The sequence below is a fragment of the Vanessa tameamea genome, chromosome 14 (genome assembly GCF_037043105.1).
Source record: "Vanessa tameamea isolate UH-Manoa-2023 chromosome 14, ilVanTame1 primary haplotype, whole genome shotgun sequence".
NCBI classification, from domain to species: Eukaryota; Metazoa; Arthropoda; class Insecta; order Lepidoptera; family Nymphalidae; genus Vanessa; species Vanessa tameamea.
The window spans coordinates 2577986-2600762 of record NC_087322.1 but is presented as its reverse complement, the minus strand read 5'-3'; the positions used below and the strand labels follow the sequence as shown (position 1 = coordinate 2600762).

Below are 22777 nucleotides of genomic sequence, written 5' to 3'. Positions count from 1 at the left end.
TGAGAATTTCGGGTAAGCGTCATTTAACTTTGCTTAATTTGTTTTATGATTCATCTTGTGCTCGGCGATGAAGCAATACATCGTGAGGAAACCTGCAGATGAGATTCTGCTACGTATATTCATCAACCCGTGTATTGGAGCAGTGTGGTGGAGCTTTAAACCACCTCTTTGAAAAGGAGGTCGTAGTTCCGCATTTACAGGCTGTTACTGAACTTCTTTTTACTTCACATGATATTTCAAGAGTTGTCAGAGGTATATTTTCTAAATGTACTAATAAGCTCCATATAGCTTTATAACTTTCAATTAACTCGTATATTTTAAATTTTGTAGTTATTTTAAAAATTTAAATTTGTAATCCTTAAATTGAATAACCTTTCCTTTTGAACTAAATAACCTATCATTTTCTTAATAAATGAAAGAATAGATGCTTAAGTCAGTCCTTTTGTAATATCTAAAACTTAGAATCTAAATATTCATTACACAAAACAACATCTTGAACTAATGTTTAATATTAAGAAGATGGGAGATACCCAGATACGTAGACAAGGGCTCTATTATTAGAACCCGTGTATCTATTTGTTATATTTTTACATTTTACAATGAACACTATTGTACCAATTAGTTGTCGAGTATTGTACTGAGCAGTCTGCTATTGAACATAAAACTTCGTATTATTTGCATTGTTGACTTTAATACGAACATAACTTCTAGTTACTGAGTTTCTGTCTGATCTAAATGACTTAAGCATTAGACATTGTATTCCTTATATTTAGAAGAAATTACGTTCTATTAAAAGTACTTTCATAATTTATTTGTATGAATTATGCAAAAATTAATAATGTCCACAAAATTGAACAAATAATACAAACTATTTACAATATTTGCTCTAGGACATCATTACGTGAAAAATTTAAAGAAATAGGTGTATTAACGGCTGCTTCACAATATATTTATGATAATATAATGTTTATACAAAAGAATATACAAAAGTATTCCATAAAAGCTGATATACATACTATTAATACAAGAAATAAGAATAAACTTGTAACCCCTACTTTCCGTTTGCATACGGTAAAGAGAACGTTTTTGGGCAATGGTATACGCATATATATTAAGATACCGAGAAATGGAACTAATTTACCATTTACGAAATTTAAAAAGTTTATTAAGACTAAATTAATAAATAAGTCTTATTATTCATTAAAAGCGTACTTTTTAGAAAAAATCGCCTGGATTTAGGCTCGGGTTCCATTACAGGACACTAATTATTGTAAAAAAACAGCATTGTAAATCTGTTTATTTGAATAGAGCAACTATGCGAGTTTCTTGCCGTTTATTCAGGCTGGAGCCTGCTTTCCGAAACGGTGGTAGTATTTTAATATTGACGATTCGAAAACGCTTCGTTGTGAAGTTTACTTCAATAAACTTGATTTGATTTTATTTTAAAATAGAAGAATAACAAATGTTAGGTCCATTTGTGGTTTGTCCATACGAGGATAAGGATACATAGATCACATGTTTATAGTTTTAACTATTTCAATTAATAATATTAAAGTAATTTCAGGTAGTAATTAAAAAAAAATTATATAGTTTTTTTTCCTTTCATAGTACTCTTAGAAATTACCTGATCACCATCGTAGCTCCATGAACCGAACTTCAAAAAGCACGTCTGCTGGTCAAACGGAAAATATCGGACGTCAATCTCACATGATGACTTGAAAATAGCTGGTGGTGTCCAGAGAACCTTACCGGTGTGATGAAGGACGGCTTTCGTCATTGTTGTGACTACGTACTCACCGTCGGCACTAGTGACAAAAATAATTATATTAAATACAAAATGATACATAGTTTTATGATTTCAAAGAGCACAGTTTATAATATTATTCTTATTGGACGAGTTATGTAACATACATTTTTTAAAGAATAAAACGACATTTTAATTACACAAAAAGTAATTTAAAAATTATTCAAATATTTTCATAATTTCTATCTAAAACAACTAGTAGAAAGTAGTACTAGCAGTAATTATCTGGCATAATATTATAATCAAGCGGCTTGAAATGATTTACTGTCTTTTCTGGACCAATACCTGGACTCGATCAACTGAAATATTGCAACGAAATAAAGGAAAGATTTCTTACGATACATAGTTTGAGACAAGCGTTTATAAAATACATCATTACAAAAATCACACAGAATATTAATTAAATCATTAATTATTTAAATTAAATAAATATATAAGTCAAAAGAATATAGGAATAGTTTAGATACATAATATGGCAAATAGCTACGATTGAGTAGCAACATCAAATCCGCTCCACAGTTTATCCTCTAGGATGTATATACGATGTTAGAACTAGGTAGGAAGGCAGGTTATATGCCGCTTAAGCATCTAATGCTCCCATCCATCGTATAAATCCAGCCATTTGAAAATTCGCGTGTTAAGAGAACCTATTCCATAATATATCTTCAAGATCGTCTCCCGTCCGTAACAGTTGCTTTATAACCGTCGAAAGGCAACTCACACGTGAATAGGCGGACATGCGCTACGTAAACTTGGAGGCGTAAGTAATTACATTAAGCGTTATAGTGCACTTAACTGCCGAAATATGTTTGATACTTGTATGTACACATTCTGCCAAATTTGAATATAGAAGTTATTGCCAATAGTGAATTTCCTTTCCCTTAAAAATGAAATGAAATGAGTTCATAGGTAAGGGAAAATTTGGCATTCGATACGAATCCATTGAGTAAGTTTTCATTTTATGACTTATTAAATATACGTGTCGTAAAGTCGTAGTCACAGTTGGAAAATGTGAAAGTCGTTCTTGAATCAATCAATAAATTGAGAGCTAAGAGTTGATCACTTTAATCAAATGGATCAGTAGTGAAGGTGAAAAATGATACTATTAATATTTTTATAGTCTGTGCTAAATTTTTATCAATTTGAGATACAAAATACAAGAATTTATCATAATTATTGATAGAATTTTTTTTATGTATAAGGTAGCATCTGCAGGTGGTCACCAGCACCAATAGATATTGACGCTGTAAAAAATAATAGCCATTCCTAACATCACATTAATGCGCCACTAATCTTGGAAACTAAGATGTTACGTCCCTTGTGCCTGTAGTCACTCACCCTTCAAACCAAAATACAACAATACTATATATTGCTGTTTGGCGGTAGAATATGTGATGAGAGGGTGGTGCCTATACAGACGGGCTTGCACAAAGCCCTACCACCAAGTATGTGCATTTAAACCAATACTGTTTGTACCATTTTTGTCCATTGAGTCAACCTTGAACATTAGTAATTTAAAACGTCTGAAACTTTACATATATCCACTCAATCATTAACTATTCATTTTTAAATTAAGGAAGAATTGGACTTGAATTCACTAAAAACTGTGAGCTATCTGAAGTACAGCCGTTCTTCAGGTCATGTTTTCTTTAAATTGGACCATACGTAAAATCGGTGTAGCATAAGATTGGTCGCACGTGCGTCTCTGTCTTATTCTTTCCCATGATTAATAGTTCGCCTCTCTGTTTTGACACAACATGATGTATCATTCGCCGGCGTTTTCTTGTCGATATTTACTATCAATTAACTTTAAGCGTTACAACTTCCGACGCTGTTACCAATGTGGCGACAGAGGCTGTTTACGTAACTGTGTACTCAACATTCAAACTTGTCTTCGGGAGTATATAGTCTTGTTTTTATAAGGCATCAATTAGTAAGTATTACAAGAAGTATTTTCTTTACGTTTGTTTTTTATTATATAAGTTCTGATAGTTGAGTTGTTGGAAATATTTATTCGATTAAAAAATCTACCATGCGATCCATAAAACGTCAAATATAATTTACCAAAGAATTAACAAAATTAACATTATTCTTCTTAAAGGTTAAGTCGGTCGCTAGTTGTTTGTGTAACATCCTTAGCAAATTCAATTCCAGCTGCCAAACACTTATAAATGAGAAAAATAGTCGCTTTATATCACGAGTACAATCTGTGAACATTTGAAAATGACTTATAACAAATAATAGTATGGGCAGGATAAAGAAATAATGTCATATGTGACCTTTTAGAAGTGTTATGTCAAATTCATTAGGAGTGCCTTTTTATTCCACGTCAATAATTTTATCTAATATTTTTGTCACATGTTTTACGATTTATTTTATGTTATCAAATAAAATCAGTCGATGTTACGCAGAATGTGCAGTGAACCAATGTATCGAATGATTTTCCAGGTAACAGAAAGTAAGAGAGGCTTTTGCCCTGAAATATTAGCTGTCTGTTCGTACTTTTGATTGACTTCAAAAAGAAATAATCTCTGTTTTCTTCAAACGTTTATAAGTACATGATTTCCTTAGAAGCAATGCGCCCTTATTAAATTTAGTTAAAGATTAATCTATAATATATTAAATATTAAAGGAAGGTTGTAGTTGGTTGATTGATAAAATCAGTAAATTAGAACAAGTTTTTAAATATTATTATGATGAGTTAGTATTTGATTTTTTTAACGTTATTTTGAGAAAAAAATACGTAAAGTATTTTACCAATTTTACTTCAAAATAATAATATTGGAAAAGTCAAATATCGGATATGTAAAGTTAACGAGTAATTGTGCAATTAATGTATGAAAATTAAGAATTGAAATAAAAAAAATATCCTTCCATCTACTCCCCAATAAATTAAACTCGTGATATGTAACCGAAATCTACGGTAAATGACCTGGTAATATCAATAAACGATTGGGTTCAACAGACGGCAACCGACTGTGTGTATGAGTCTTCTAATTGGCGCATAACAGGCCATCCTGGCGAACTTAGTTGGCGAACATTTATTAGGACATTACCTAGCACCAAATTGCATTGTGCCGTCTAGCTAACTTGTTTCGACCTGTTATAATTAGAAACATGAACATCGACGTCGGCATTAAACTTGATGGAATGACAAACCGTGATTGCGCAAGTAATGAAGCAAAAAATATAATTAAACTGCTACTCGAAAATATATTTCAGACTTATTTATTATTCGAAGAGCCGAGATGGCTCAGTGGTTGATCACCACGTTGATCTTCACCGAAGATTGCGGATTATAAACCACTGAATTTTCATGTCCTGAATTTGTGTTTATAATTCTGTTTTTCGCGGTGAAGGAAAACCTGGAGTTTCGACAAAAAAATTAGCAACAAATGTATTCAACTATTCACCAACCCACAATGAAGCAACAGTTTCTTCACTTCTTTATTTACTTTAAAATATTATTCATGTATGTTATGTGTATTTTTCATCGTCATGTTACAGGATTTAATAGAATGTGAAACTACCGCCCGATCGAAATTTAGAGTATACCAAGAAAACCCGTCAAAAAACAGAAGTTAAATTATTATTAAAGCGGACTTTAAGGCAAATCCTTACTCAATTATACTGCCAATTGATATGAAACATGAAATAACATCCATATAAGTTTTATGTAAAATAAAACAGGACAGAGCTAATGATTATTAATTTGAGTAAGATTTTTGAATGTGCGCGTCAAGTCAAAGGACCTGAAACATGTGGTAAGATGCTGCAAACCTGACATAGTCAATTTTAACCGAAGATCATGGGCTATGTGCCAAGCAAAGCAAAGCAAGCCTGTATGCTCATAATTCAGCTCGTGCTCAAAGTAAAATAATAGACATTGAAATTAATAAACAATGCTTGAAAATAATATTAAATGACAAGAAACAAAATTGTTATTAAAAAATCCGCGTGAAATAAAACAATAGCCCAAAAGTGAGACATTTGCAGGCAATTTCTTTACTATATTATTATTATTATGAAATGCCTTTATTTTTCAAAGTATCAACCATAAAAATAAACGTTTCAACTTTTTGGACTATTAGTTCGGAGTCACTAAAATATATACCTATATATATAATTATAGCTAATCTCAATATATAATATCATTTACATAGGTACGTATATGTCTTTAAATATTACTTTACGGTCTTATCCTTTTTATGGCATTATTCATCTCGCCTCAGTTACCTTAAGCCGTCCAATATAGCTAACTGCCGACACCAGTCCGTAATATCAAAATTCAGATGGTAATCGCTTCGTGTAAAGGCGTTTAAGAATACGAAGTGAATTGAAATACATTTTTAAACAGATAATATTTTATTTCAGTGTTACAAAATCAAAATATTATTTGAATAGGCTCTTACTAGCACCGAATCAATTTATAACATTATATTGAATCCAAAATTTCCAACAGTTCCAAGTGTAGATTTCACGCAGAAGAACATGTGAAGAATCACGTAATTTTTCTTCTTCTCAAATTAAATTCACAATCTATTCGTAACTATATATCATTCGCTTGCCTTTATCCCTTTTTTGTATGGCCGGCGCTGTGTGTTATAAATCACTGCAAGTTAACTATTCTTGGGAATGCTTTTGTTGTGTATGGTTGTTGGATTTTTTCCAGTATACGAGTCTTTGAGGTACTTGATTTTAATGGTATCAATGGGTGAGCAAAAAAAATAGTAGCATAAAAAAGTCATAAGTCTTTTTTGAAACTTTTAGATTAATATAAACTTGGTGGTAGGACCTTGTGCTAACTCGTCTGGGTGGGTACCACTCACTGATCAGATATTCTACCGCCAAACATCAGAACCCAGTAGCATTGTGTTCCAGGAAGGGTGTGTGAGCCAGTGTAACTACAGGCACATACATAGCATCTGAGTTCCCAAGGTTGGTGGCACATTGGCGATGTAAGGAATGGTTAATATTTCTTACAGTGCCATTGTCTATACGGCGGTGGTGACCACTATCCATTTGCTCGTCCGCCTAACTATGTCATAAAAAGTTCTATTCTATAAGGTCGCAGACAACTCAATTTATAAAAAAAAAATATACCTCATAGAACAAATTCTATACCAGCATTCTATATCCATACTGTTTCAACTCTCCTATCAAACAAATTTGGAGTTGCTAAATATGTATGGGCGAAAACGAAAAATTTTCATTAGACAAAAAATATTCATAACCTGTTCTCACTACGAAACCTAAACGAAACGCTTCGAGATCATAAATATAGTAAAATGCTGAAGGCTTTTTGTATCCACTTACTTGTTATATAGAACGATATCCGGAAGCCAAATGTGCTCCGAGGGAACATAAAGTTCTTTCACACCGCCGTATTCCAAAGGGTCCCATTTAAATTTGTGGTCCTCCCATTCCTGAAATGTTTCTACCATTATTAGAGGCCTTTCAATGTAATAAATAATAATGGAAAAAGAAAGTTACGCCATCAATACCCTAAACACTCATCACATGTATTTATATAATATTTATAAAAATATGAAATATTTGATATATTTTTATTGATAAAGGTAAGATTTATTTTTTCCTTTTTTTCCTTAAATAGAAATAATATCAAAATGCAAATAATCTTTGGATAAGTTATCCAAGTAATTGTACTGGTAAAAATTATATATAACATCTTATGCGTTATCAAAATATCAAATGCGTGGGTCAAAAAGACAAGCAAAATTAAAAATGTCTTTTATGACGGTAACCTTTCTCGTATTTTTCTATTCTTATTATAAATAACATATGGGTATAGATAATTGTAACATATTCTCCGTGCACATACATTTTCACACGAACATCTTATTTGACGAGTTACATAAACGTCTAAAAGACGATCTGCCTTATAGGCCAGTCAATAAAGCCTATTATTGCTAGCCTTAATGCCTAAATAAGCTTTGACTGGCCTATTATCAGAGTCATAAGGAACTGCATCGAAACCGTTCATACAGCCAACGTAACGAAAAATTTTTGAATACTAGAGAATATCTATAAACATAGTATCTTTGTAATATTGATTTAATATCGATAATTTGTGAAAAAGAAAATTTGTAAGATGATAAATATGTTAGGTCGAAGCTGTCGCTCGTGCTGTCAATACATAACATAGTCGAAAACGTGTTTAATATGGACGAAGACGAGCGACACGTGGTCAAAGCACGATTGCCGTACCTTTGGACAGCCCTCTTAATAGTTCATACATTACAACTTGACACGGCACTGTGACCGTGCACATATGAAAAGGTACTTACTCCGTCTATATTTAGTACAATTCTGAGAGTCACTTAAATGTGTAATCATATTCGAAATGATTTAAATATCTACATATTATTTATGTTACTGTGTTAATTAAACACTCATATATGATAACTCACGTATCATGAATGAAGTAGTGACTGTACTGTAATATTTATGAATGACTTACATGCTCAAGCCACACGTTCGTTGTTAAAATCTGGTCTTTCAGATTCTGAAATGGAAAATATATTTACTATCATTAATATTATAAAATGAAAAGATTATTTCTTGTAAATAAATAAAAAAAAAAAAAAAAAACTACATACTATTATTATGTTATATAATCATAGCGTCTAAATAAATTTAATAAAGGTACCTATGTATTATAATATAAACTATGGTAAGATTAGCTGCGTCCTTGATGTAGTGTCTGTAGATGATGAGGTCAGGGTAGATTGGTATCATCTCGTTACATATTCTACCGCTAAAGAGCAATACAAAGTACAGTTATGTCCCGGTTCGAAGAGTGAGATTAACTAAAGGCACAAAGTATTGAAGATGTAAGGGTTCGTTTATATTAAGAGGAGGTGACCACTTACATACATATATTTGATTTAGTAGTAAGGTTACTAGGTTAGTGGTTTTTATATATTGGTTTAAGCCAATCGATTGAGCGTCTTTGGAAATCTGCCAAGAAATTATACGCCAGCATCAAAATCACTTATAATACACCAAAGGTGTAGTAATACTGTTAATAAAAATGAAACATGACAAAAATGTTTAAACTATAGATATATATTTTTTTATTCAAGTCATCACATTTTCTTTGAATCCATACTCCAACAACTAGTTCGATATAAGATGTAAACACAATAATACATACTATTGACATTTTGAAACACTAACTAGTGGTAGATGGTACCCACTTTGTCTGGTCAAAGCCCTACTAAAGCCGGCAAAGTCATCCATGAAATACAATAACTGTTTCGGTAGAAGAACAATCTGATATTAGTATCAGATATTATATTCTAATCGTAAATTACCCATACTTAGTCTTAACCAGTATAACATCTTAAATAAACGTAAATGTATATATTTTTTGTAAAATGTCTACCAGGGAAGAAAAATAAGCCTAAAATCAAAATATTCTTTATTCTGTTACGATCATAATCGAAACGCAGTAGTTACTCTTTTTCACCATTTTAATTGCAGAGTATGTGAGTTAAGTACAATAAATATTAAGTAAAAATCAATGAATAAATAAGTTCAGACTTTTTTAAGTTGAATATAATCTTGTATTAAGTAAAATGCCTTATTTATACTTAAATGACGTTGACACTGCCCGTATACATTAGCGTCGTATGAAATTTTAACAATTTCTTACATAACCAATGCGCCACCGAGCTTGGAAACTTACATTGGCGCACTAGCCCTTCAAACCAAAACACTACAGTACTAACTATTTCTGCTTGGCGGTAGAATACATGGTGAGTGGGTGGTACCTACCAGATGCCTTTGCACAGAGTATTGTCCAGTGCAAGATATACATTAACAACAAATCATCTCAACATGCATAATATAGGAGAGAATCAACTAGGGGCAGTTTGTCTCCATCGATTTCGATGTTGTTTCGCTGTACCGTGGAACCAACATACTAGCCAAAGCTTTCTAAAAGGGGAATGGCGTTATTCAAGTGTCAAAAGTTTGCCCAATACTTTTTTCGTACGCTGACATATTTGTCGAAATAGTGGGTCAGGCTAAATAAACGATTTGTCTTCTACAATATTTCAAAATAATTCTATAAGATATTTTAACTTATATAAGATTAATATCTACTATTAGAAAGAGGTAAATTGAGAGTTTTTTTTTGTTATATACGGCGTAATCTCTGAAAATAATAAACTAAATCACTGATGGATTGCGTTATTCCCGAGTACTACAGCGTACCCGTAGCGTATAAATTTAACCCGTGCGAAGACGGGGCGGGTCACGAGTCATCGATAAAAATCTTTTATAGCGACATGCCATTAAATGAATGGATGTGTTGAAATTTTTAGTAAACAAATATAATTAAACTATGTCGCCGTGTGCAGCTTCATCCTATTTGCGAGGAGGGTTGTGTTAGGTATTCTTATGATATTTTATGTACCCTAGATAAACTATATACAAAATTATATGGTGATCGGTTGAGTATTTAAAAAGTATAAGCGTAACAAACTCACTTTTACGTTTATAATTTTAAGAGCGCTTATTCCAATTACCATTTCTCAGTATATGTCATTTTAAAGATTGTGTGATTGTAGCTGTGATTGTAGTTTAGTGAATAGGCACAACCACTATTGTCAAGCCAATCGATATAAAGCGTCATGATGCTGTTACATCAGTTATATATATAATTCGTATATATTTTCTATATCATAAAATTACATACGAATCATAATTATTTCTGAAATAATTATAATATATTGGATATACACATAGTTAGTAAACTTTGCGGTGCTTATGATTTGAGCAATTTTATTTTCAAATTTACCGTCAAAACTTGTAGTCCAACATATTTGTATGATATGCAAATTCTAAAAAAATTAATTCCGTATCCCTTAAGGACACTGGTAGTCTAATTATAAATGGCAGCTATATTATGAATTCCTAAATAAATGCAATAAATTAAAGACACTATGGTTTCTTTTTAATTTACCTTAATTGGTAGGTTAAATTAATTAATAAATTCGTGGTACCTGGTTCTGAAGGAACAATTTAAAAAAAATTGAATTGAGAACCTCCTTTTTTTTGAAGTCGATAAAAATAATATATCACCCAGAATATTTTTTTTTATAGCTGAAAAAAATTATTTAAATACATAAATACTTAAAGTCTTAGACGGAAAATATCTGTACCGGCTTACGTAGAAAATATACATAATGTTGCTTACACTTTTAAAGAAGTTACCTATATCATTTGGTAATTTAGTGTTTAGTGTTAAGTTGATGGTGTAACTATTTCAATAAATAAATAAAAAAAAAAAATCTGTGTCTGTGTGAGTGTGGCACGCGACGGCGAATGATAAGTCCTCCCTCTGTGAACGCTCGGCGCGGAATGCCAACTTAAACGTTGCGTTTCAATGTTGAAAGGTAATTATGAAAAAAAAATTAAATAAACCATAACTAATCAAAAAATATTTTTGCCCGTAAACAAAGACTTAAACTTTATAATTGCATAAGTATTCATTCAGTTAACGATGTTTTGTGGAAATAGCATGAACTTTGAAGCTTAATATGTGCATTAAGCTTGGTTTTTTTTCCCCAAAAAGAATACAGGAATATTTTTTGTTTTTATCAATACATTAATAATAAAATATTCATTTTCATAGGTAAAGAGCGTTCAATTCACACTGAATGTAGATATTTTTAAAAGCATCTTTAAAAAATAATGGATCCAATATCATCAGTAATGTTTATTAAGGATTTTTTTTCTATTTTATTAGTTAGATTCACATTAAAATTTTTTTCACCTAAGAGACAATTTTTTTGTTTAAGTAACTGATAAATATTTCGCTCACAATCCATTTAAAAATTCTCGTGAAAACGATTAATCCGGTATAAATGCTTTTAAAAAGGTATTCACGTAATTTAAATTTTACTAAAATGAAACCACATACTCACCCATACACATTTTTAACTTGCTACCAATACGTCATAAATGTATGTTCACATTCTTCGTGAAGCGTTTTCTTTAATTGTATATTTGAAGTCCACTATAGACATATTTACTCATGAAGGAGAGCATTAGTATGACTTAGTGACGCTCGTGCTTACAAGATGTCTTAGTGTGCGTTAGACGCCTAAGAGTAGAGATAGCAAAATAAAAATTAGATTATATTTGTTAATTTAATTTCATTAAAAAGTAATTATTTTTACGTGTAGCGCATCTTTGTGATTGAATAGGTTTGTAATTAATAATGCATTTGTACGTAGAAGGGTCTTAATAACCAGAAGAGATTTAGCAGGTGCAATAACGAGCCTAGGGATTTCAAGCGTCCATCTAATTTCAAATACATACCCTTTGGAGTTTAAGTTAGCGACTAGCTTAGACGAAAAATCTTTATTGCATTTTAATTATGCAAAATCCAATAAATATTTTATAGAGCATTTTTACAACTGGGTTTTCTTAGTGACATTTTTTGTACTAGGCTCAAAACTTTTTATATGAAACAAAATCTTATATTATATTCACATTTTCTGAACTAAACGGAATCAAATTTCTACCAGAATTTCATATAAAATACACACAATAAATATTATACTATTGTGTAAACCAAAAAAAATGTATAATTCAAAATATAATAAAAGATCAACAGAACACCTTGGAATACCTCACTAACCGTCGTATTCGTTTTTTTTAATCTTGTACGGATTAACTACATGTTCAGATAATCGCGTTCTAGGTGAAGGAGGCTCTAATATTTTATTAATTTATAAAAAATATAATATGATTCCATCATATCCAATGTGACTAATGATACTTACTGTTCGGTATTATGATGTAAACAAATTTGTCTTTACATAGTAATTTAATGTAAAGTAAAAAAAAAAGATAATGAAAATTAATAAATTAAAAATTTACGGACCAAATGTGAAATATATTTTAGCATCAAGTTCGCGACTCATCAACTTTATTTGAAAGCGCTCAGTGAACAAAACTCTAAAGAGCAACTGTTTGGTTAGCTCGTATATCAGGAACGACCACTCATGAGTAAAACCGAGGTAATCTTTACCGCAAGCTCATGATTCGCTCGTCGATCAGGATATTAACAAATTTGAGATTGCTCGATCCGATCGTGTCGTATAGGAAACTGACACGCAGTCATATGTTTTACGCGTGCATTTTTTATAAATTGAATATTATTATTATTTACTTTATTTATTTAGTTATTGTCGCAAATCACTTTCTGTCATTTTACAATCGAGGACGATGCCGAATTTTGCGTCTGACTTTACAGAGTAGGTTTTAGAGAGTCATCATCATCATCCTCCTGCCCTTAACCCAATTTTACTTGGGGTCGGCGCAGCATGTCTTCTTCTTCCATACTTCTCAGTCGGACGTTATCTCACAAGTAACGTTCTTTCTAAACATATCGTCTTTCGCACAATCCATCTATCGTTTCTTTGGTCGTTCCCTTCCTCTATATCCATCAAAATCCATGCATGGTTTTAGAGAGTATAACTATTAAATGTGTTATGTTACGCCCAACTAGGCGACTTAAATCGTTCATTATCATGAAAAATTGCGTAAAAAGTCTGTAATGCTGGTTAATTAAATTAAGTAATTTATATTCGTTGATTAAATGTAATAAAGTTAATTAAACGGCAAATATTTTAAAGGTTGTTATACTATAAACTGACCTTGTTTCATTCTCCATAAAAACCCAGATTCTTTTTAATAACACAATGTGGAAATAATACCGTTATTGTTATTTTAAAAAGCAATTGCAGAAGGACTTCGGTCAGAAAACGAATTTCCGGTAGGTGGATTCCGCGGGTTCGGTAGTGACATACAAAAATTACCAATGAAGTTAAAAACATTAAGTACTTTAATTAAGTTAAGTTATCACATAATAACTTCAAAATCACTTTAAATGTTACCAACTAATGTTTGTACCAAAAAAAATTGTGACGACGATGTTTATATACGTCATCGTGTAAATCTTGTGCATACTTATAAATTACATAATCATAGAGATTTATAATTGATAGTTTGTACACATAGTAATTACTTATGGATTTGTCGTTGGTGTGCCTTATAATAATAAAATAAATAAAATAAACAAAGAAAACTACGGCAAGGACGTTTATTTTGATGAGATTAAACAAAAATATATTTATATAATATATTAATATTAAAATAAGCGAACTTTATTATATATTAAGTATCTAAACAATATCAAAAACAAAGTGTTTAATTTAAAGTCTATTTAATATGTATGACACAAAGTTAGCTACTGAAATTATACAGTAAATATTTTGTATTCTACTTTGTGCCTCTCTTTGTGCCCATAGTTAACATTCTCCGAGTAAGCTAACAGTTATGGAATTACGTGAGGAATCTACACCACTACAAGTTATAACTTATAATATTATTTAAATTATAATAATTATACATTTTTGTTTTATTATCGTGGATCTAAATATATCAGCCGAGGTTACGAGATATATCAGTATAGATACCGTTAATCTAAGCCAAAGGTTGCGGGTTCAAACCCAGGCAAGTACAACTTAGATATCGAGTGTTTAATTTGTTTTATAATTTATCTAGTGCTCGGAGGTGAAGTAAAACTGTAAGTGTCGAATTTTACTGAAATTCTGCCACATTTGTAGCACCCGTAATTTGGTAGCTCAAAACCTTCTCAAGAATGAAGAAGTCTTTTACCTAGCCGAGGGGCATTGACAGGATGCTTGTTTAATATGCATAGATAATATATTTGTGGATACAAGGACATTTGTAAGATGGATAATCTAGTTTGAGCTTGATGAAGCCACGTTTTGTAATTAGTTGGGTCGCCCGAAGCTGTTTCTTTCTTATTTGAGGTATCATTTTTTTTTCGGAAAGATTAAAAAATACATTATCAGTGAATGTTCGAAACATACAGAATATACAGATAAATTAAATAAAAAAATCCTTATATTCTTACAACATCAAATACGTATGAACATAATGCTTGTTGCTATGTAATTATATTCTTGTTTAATAATGTTGATGGATTTGATTTTCATTGAACCTATTTGTCTCGTAACGTCAACGTAAGGCCTTCTAAATTGGACTTACCGAAACTAATACACAGTGTCAAATTAATTATTAGTTTGAATAGTAAATTTTGGAGCGCTAATTCCGTATTTAGCAATAAATCTTTGTAAGAGTAATCTGATGTATACATTTTCTAAGAAATGTAGTATAAAGTATAAGCCGGTTAAAGTCAGTCTATTAGTCTCGTCTTCGTTTTGGAGATAGATTCGGAGCTTAGTTTACCACGCAGTTCCACTACGGATTACAGAAAAAAATCATATCTTCGATTTAATTTCGATACACGTTCAATTTCTCAGGATAACTTCCTTTGAGTTACCGGATTAATTAATAATTATATATATATGTATATAATATTTTATTTACTCATACAAAATATCTCATTTTAAAATATTCTTACTTCGGTTTTCTAGTGGCTAAATAGTGTTTCCTTGGTTCACACCCTGGGTCGGGCTATTTGGGGTTTTCTATCAACGAATTCTTAGCCACAGCCGCGGAGTGGATATTGTGGACACGTGCCTCAAAATGCATTTAAACATGATTTAAAGATGTCCTATCAGATTTGCCGCCTCATTGAATTGATGGAATATAGAATGTTCATGGATTTGTGTTAGTCCTTTGGTTGGAAACCAACCCCTTATCAGTAGTTCTGCCACCACACATTAGTGTTTTGTATTGATTTTTTCAGATTTTAAATGAGAGTTTTAAAACGTCATACATCTACGGCGTCGAATTGATGGCGTGCGTAATGATTTATGTTTCTTGCAATGCCAGTGTCAGTACAATAAGTAGGTAAGGTTCTGTAACCACACGCTAGTCTGATTTAGTTTCTTAATTAAAAGATTGATCGTTTTTATTGTTAAAACACCGTTCATCGTTTCGTTCGCGTCAAAGTGTGACTTAGTTTTTGAGCAAACGTTTCGGATATGTGTGTTTTATTTCCAATTGTTGATGCAAAACCGACAACAAATAAAGTCGGAAGAGAATATGTATAGATCCGCAGGCTCCACGGGTCTGGAAGAACGCCCACAAACAATAATATTTCAGATATTTGTATTTCACGTTTGTTGAAATACATTTCAATAGCTGTTAGAAATGGTAAGGCAAAATGAACTTAAAAGTCATAATCATAGAAGATGAATTAGAGTTTATGTAGATAAGGGCCCTTTCTGTCTTATTCAGTTTTAGACATGGCTTTATATACTTTAAAATGATATGAATGATTAAAAGAAAAAAAAATCAAAATATACGCGTAAGGATATGTAAGGATTTATCGATAATTTAGGAGGACGATACGCAGTCAACAAACAACAACCTGTAACAAGATACTAGGACAATAATATTAAATTATTGTATAATCATTCATTGGCATTAGCGCCTGGGCCAATTTTAAAGATCATCAGTCGTCATAATCATTTAAAAAAATCACGTTGAAAGATATCTTTACATACAGATCACGCTCAAAATAGCCTTTTAAAAAGGTCAGAATTATTCTCCACGAATAAATTAATTATGGAATTGGGACACCTTTATTAAAATGAATATTTAACTATACGAACAGTACGGCTTTGCTCGTTTTTCATGTTTCTTTTAAGGATCTGTATGAATTGAGGAGTGTCAGTATATTTATTTTATATGATATTATCAACGTTCAATTCATTCATAATATTTTACAAGCAAGAAATTGCGAAGACGTCTTCTATTAATATTATTATTCATCACTATTTTTTTAAAATTTTATAATCAACTAGAATGTTAAATGTAGCAATTAACTGTTTTTTTTTACTGAAATGCTATGCGGTATATATATCATACATACATTAACAGCCTGTTAATTTCCCACTGCCGGGCTAAGGCCTCCTCTCCCATTGAGGAGAAGGGTTAGTTTTTCCACCACGCTGCTCCAATGCGTGTTGGTGGATGCACATGTGGCAGAATTTCGTTGAAAATTAGACACATGCAGGTTTCCTCACGATGTTTTCCTTCACCGCTGAGCACGAGATAAATTATAAACACAAATTAAGCACATGAAAATTCAGTGGGGCTTGCCTAGGTTTGAACCAGTAATCATCGGTTAAGATGCACGCGTTTTAACCACTGGGCCATCTCGGCTTCATATATTATATTATACACTATTAATAAAATTTCTCAGTATGCAATAAAGAAGAAGAAAAAAAAATCCTTTTCAATTTTACCCCAATTTTCACTCCGTCCTACTTTCTGTTAGTTCTTCTTTTTCGTTTTCCTCAAAATACTTTCGCTTCTCGATATAAATCGTAAAATTCAGTTATTTCGCCATATTTCAAGTTTGTTTTGTATTGCACAAATAAAATCATCCTATTTAACTTCTAAAATATTTGATCTAGGTGATTTAAAATATTTTAACAATTTTGAAAAGTTAATACAAGCTTGGTGGTAGGATTTCGTGCAAGGTAGGTACCACCCACTCATCATATAATTTACCGCCAAGCAGCAATACTTTCTATTGTTGTGTTCCGGTTTTAAGAGTGAGTGTGCCAGTACAACTACAGGCACAAGGAACATAACATCTTAGCTCCCAAGGTTGGTGGCGCAAAGCGATGTAAGGAATGCTTAAAATGTCTTACGGCGCCAGTGTCAATGGGTGGTGGTGAGTTACCACGAGGTGGCCAATTTTTCCGTTTGTCTATTTCATAAAAAAAAAACACTGGTATATGAAAGCGTTTTGCAGCAAATACTTATATATATTCAGAAAAGTACTTTTGTGTATATGACGATTTTTTTATAACGTACTAAATATTTACGTCGATGCTTATGTTACGTGTTCCTTATTTAACGTAAAGCAATACGGTTTATACAATAACTTATATTTACAATTTGATACAAAGGTGTTGCGGCATTGCGTAAAATTAAATATAATATATTGTGGGAGATAAAATGCTGTTCAAGTAAACAAGGAGATCAGTGGTGGTATTCTGTAAGACCACACTTATTTGTAGAAGTTGACAATTTACTTACGACACTTGTTTCCATTAATATTAATAATGAAGTCAATTTCACATTTCGCATATAGTGTGTGTGTGTGGTACTTTGTGTGCTTACGCAAAGTATGGATGACACAGAGTATTCATGGGTTCCAGTTAATTCACAAGGTTTATGGCGCATTAACGTTGTAAGGAATGGTTAATATTTCTCACAGCACTACCTAGATATATATCTAGGTAGAATGAAGAGTAAATACGTATATATCATATCTATATATCTTTCTAATAGTAGTCACGATCATATTTTGCGATGAATTTCAAGTTTTTTTTTTTCATAGTGCTCTGATATTGGGTACAATAGATCGACATTAATTTTAATCTATTTGATGTGCACTAATCAATGTACATCATAAACGGCCACTAAATTGGAATAAATAATTCTAAATTCAAAATAATGCTGAAATCTCTGACAGGCATATTCATTTATGCATAATAAAAGTTTATGATGTCCACGTATAGGATTAAGCAATAAATAGTACAGCATTATAGACTTATGGTCCCGACACTTTCCAGCGCATCGGTGTTGATGAAATGTGTGGATTTTTTTTTAAATGACATTCAATTAGAAGTTATTTGTTTGGTGATCATGAAATGACATGTGAAATTATTGAAATTAAAAAACTAAATATGCGTCTCGGGACGCCCGACAGAAGTGATAACTTAAAATAATTTAAGTTGAACTATTTATTATTGAAATAAATAGTTTAAAAAATGTTAGGTTTTTACTTAACTGTCATGTATATTCATATGATAATGTAAGGAAAGGTTATTTATTAATAAAATCTTTTATTGATTATAAAATATATTTTATTCTTAGTTACAATTATTGAATATGTAAATTAGAATGTTGTGTATGTACTTTATTAGTTATTGCCTGCCTACCGCTGCCGTATGCGTAAGAGAAAGGGAATCTAGACAGACGGGCGCCGTAACGCGTTACGTAACGAAGCGGTTTTTTAAGTGACATCAAATCATTATTACATCATCATTATCATCATTATCACTTAAAAAAAAATGTATTTGATTAAAAAAGCCAAAAAGCTTCGTGGAGAAGAAAAACGTTACTATCCATTTACTTTGGAATTAACAACATATGATTACAAGTAAAAAAAATATTATATAAAACTGGAATGAGTTTGAATTAACTTCAAACAACAATCTCGGGATACACGTAGACGCCGCTGTTATTTTATTATACCTAAATCCCTTTCCCGACTGTTGAATTAAGTAACCTTAAAAAGACCTTATTTATAAAAGTTGTTTAGTTAAGCGCTCTCTTTCTGACGTCATTGATTCTACATTCGAAAGAAGAGACACAGCATAGTTTAACCAATCACTCTCTAAACAATATTTACAGGTAAAGCCAACAGGGCTACAGTCAGCTACGTTTAAAAACAAAAAATTGTATTTTATAAATAATCGTTTCATTTAAGCAATCAAACCTTTTATTGACTCTTGCTTTGACTCGTGGTGTCGTTTTTTGTTTTTTGTTCGTTTAGACCGAACTAAAATAATTCGTGTTTTTTTTTAAATTACAGAACTGGTGACCCGCCTCGGCTTCGCACGGGTGCAATGCCATCCTACAGAATATCTTTATATATTAATGTTCATAGCTTTTTTGTCATTAGACAATACAGTTCCTGCATTTTAATATGTGTTTATTTACATCATATTAGAAACCTCTAAAACTATCAGTGTTTCTCTATTATATTATGCATGTATTATAAATATAAATCTTCATCTTGAATCACTCTACCCATTAAAGACCGCATCAAAATCCGTTGCTTAGTTTTAGAGATCTAAGCATACACAGGGACAGACAGACATTGGGAAACGACTTAGTTTTATACTATGTACTGAAGAAAGCCTTGCATATTTTGGATCAAATACTATAAAATAATAAGGATTACGATTATGAATGAAGCTGTGAACATGATTGTTTGAGAAATGTTTATCAATAATTCTCATATCATTTTCGCCTTCAATTGACCACACTATTTTTCTTTGCCGTGATAACACAGTAATATTTATTAAAACGAAAGCAACAGCCCAAAAGTTGTTTCCCAGCACTGTCACCTTTCTTTTAAGGCAGGCTTGGATTTTATTTCACCAGGCTGCTCCAAAGGACGTCGGTGAAATGTTTAATTAATGTACTTCAAATTCAACGTTTGTGAAATAGCTTTTGCGGACTTCGCGATTGCTATTATCACGTGGAATTAAACGTTGGAGTTTGTCCCTTTAAGCGAATAGAAAATTTGTTGATTAGGATTTTTGTATGTTGTATTATTCTGTAGATCGTAACTTTTACAACAGTGACTGGTTCGAGTTCGGTATGGTTCAATAATTGTTTATTCGTATTCGAACAAATTTTTTTTTTTTCATTCTCCGAGTATCTCGTACATTCTGACCATATACAACCTTAAATAAATGTCACAATATGGATTTATAGTGTAAGACCAATTGTAAATCTGAGCGTCTAATTAAGTTCCCAACTGAGTATTTTAATAATTTTTGAGTTTTAGTTAAATCACTTTATAGAAACGCTAGCTTTATGTTATATAAATATTTGTATATTTGTCTTAATGTCTATGAACATCTCTTACCAGGTCGATGAGTTGCGAAAGCCGTAGACCAAGTTTGACTAGCACTGTGTTGTTATTTTTGTCAACTGGTCGTATCAGTCTATTGTAATTGCTCAACAGATCGTCGTAAAGTCTCTTGGCATCAGGATTAGCAAGACTAATACCACATAGAGTTAAAATAAAGATAATAACAACACTTCCACACAGATACATTTTAACATTAACCAATTATATTTATTAGGTTATATATTAGAATACTGTTTAAATTAACACAATATACTTCCCCTAACACGCGTCATTTTTTAATAAAAAATGTTTGTTTTAAATGTTTCCTATTCGTGTATAAAATCGAAGTATTTTTTTTTTCTAAAATTTGACAGCTACGCCCGACAAGCTTGGGCGACCGTGGCGCCTCTACTGGCGGGAAAATGAGGTAACTCGGACGCCATTGCGCAAACTCCGCGCTGAATTTTATTGTGCCGAATAAAACAAGCATTCAATAGCCAATACAAAAGTTGTTTTTATTAATTTACTGTGTACATCAAACTTTGAATCCCTCTTTGATCCTTTGAAAACTCTTATTATTAATTATTATTTATAATAAAAAAATAATGCGTTGAATATTATTATTTAAATTAAGAAATAAGTAAGCCGTAAATTTGTATTTTGTAATAATTAAATTTTCCTAAGAAATAAATGTATTTATTTACTTCTTTTTAATTTTAACTTTTTTGTTAATTTAAAAATATTATATTTGTAAACTTAAAACAATTCATAATATTTTAGAACTCTGAATACATTATTTAAGTACATGCCGGCCGGATCAATCTCAGTACGCATGCGCGTTACTTCATTCATTACAACGTGCATTACGTACGATAATAGATGGCGTTAGATGTTCTCAGAATACAACCTAAGGTGGAGATAAAATATTTTGTTAATAGATTATTTATTTAATTAAGCTTAGTTTGTATGTAATTTAATCTTTTTTATACTATAGATATTTATATAGATAGATATTATAATAATTATGTTACCGTAGAATTGTAAGAACTCGTGTACATATATATAAAATCTATCAGATTATTTGAAACTTAGTTTATATACAATTTAATATTTTTTCATTATAATTATATATTTATATATTAATAAAAATAACGAAATTTTATTTTAAATCGATGCTCAATTTGCAATTTAATGAGCGTTCACAATACGTCGAAATTTATTATAAATTTATGGAGTAAATGTTTTTACAATCTTGACACAATATAAATAAAAATCTTAAACAAATATTAAATTAGAGTATAAATATATTATTATTTATACTCTATATGCTTATAATGTAGGGATTAATATTAAAAAATAAGATTTCATAATAAATCGTTTTATGCACGTGAATCGTAATATCTTATAATCAAAAAGAGCAGACGTGTATTATCGGAGCGGACCTAACAAGCAGGTATTAAAGAAACCAGCCGCCCTCAAAATTGGGAATTTTATAGTTCTCTATAAAAAGTACGGAGCGAATGAGAAACTTAAGTCCCTTCTCCCGATCGTAGCAGCAAAAGGTTTGACGGTAATTCGAACATAAAACGCGGAGGTTTCCAAACTTAAACGAAAAAGTTTCACCTTTTTTCAAATCTTGGATTGTCGTTACGTTTTTGTTTCATTCCCGGCCCACGTTATTGACTCGACCGAGTGTTAGTTGATAGACTGTTTTGAGTTTTTTTTTGCTGTACATTTGGAAAATTGAAGCCAAGTTTTTACTTGAAAAATCAGTCTAAGCTTCGAAACGTTCATGTTGATTTAGAGCTCTTTATTATTCGGTCGAGCAACTTTATTAAACCGAAAATAATAAATATTTATATTAAACTTCTAGATCAAGTAAGCTTAACTTAGTATATTTAATACAAATAAGAAAGTTCGTTAGCTTCAATTTTGTGCTAGAAATATAAAGGATTTAATTAAAAAAATCTAATCAGTATAATTTAAAAGAATAAATTATGTTGCTTTGCCTTTAATATAAAAAATGTTTGAACTAAATGAGAAAAAAAAAGAATTGTGCTATTATTTTTAAAAAAATTTAAAACAATTAGATACTTGTCGTGGTTGCTATTATTTACATGGTACGTACACACACACACACACACATCAGATATTTTAAATTATTGTGTTCCGGTTTGAAGGGTAAATGAACCAGATACACAAGGAACATAAACGTCTTCGCTTCTAATCTAAGATAGGTTACTCGTTCACTATGCGAGGCATAGTTAATA

The 22777-nt window shown here is 31.2% G+C and overlaps 1 protein-coding gene across 1 annotated transcript in view; it reads right to left on the bottom strand.

Annotated features, from left to right (window-relative positions):
* The window catches only part of LOC113398695 (acetylcholine receptor subunit alpha-like 2), a 30012-nt gene extending 9112 nt beyond the window's left edge, over window positions 1-20900 (bottom strand). The window contains exons 1-4 of the mRNA XM_026637562.2: window positions 20523-20900; window positions 8286-8330; window positions 7121-7230; window positions 1625-1805 (exon numbers count right to left, since the gene is read on the bottom strand). Of these exons, the coding sequence (XP_026493347.1) occupies window positions 1625-1805; window positions 7121-7230; window positions 8286-8330; window positions 20523-20714 (528 nt within the window). The 5' untranslated portion in view covers window positions 20715-20900. The remainder of the gene's footprint in view (window positions 1-1624; window positions 1806-7120; window positions 7231-8285; window positions 8331-20522) is intronic.
* Window positions 20901-22777: the final 1877 nt, after the last annotated feature.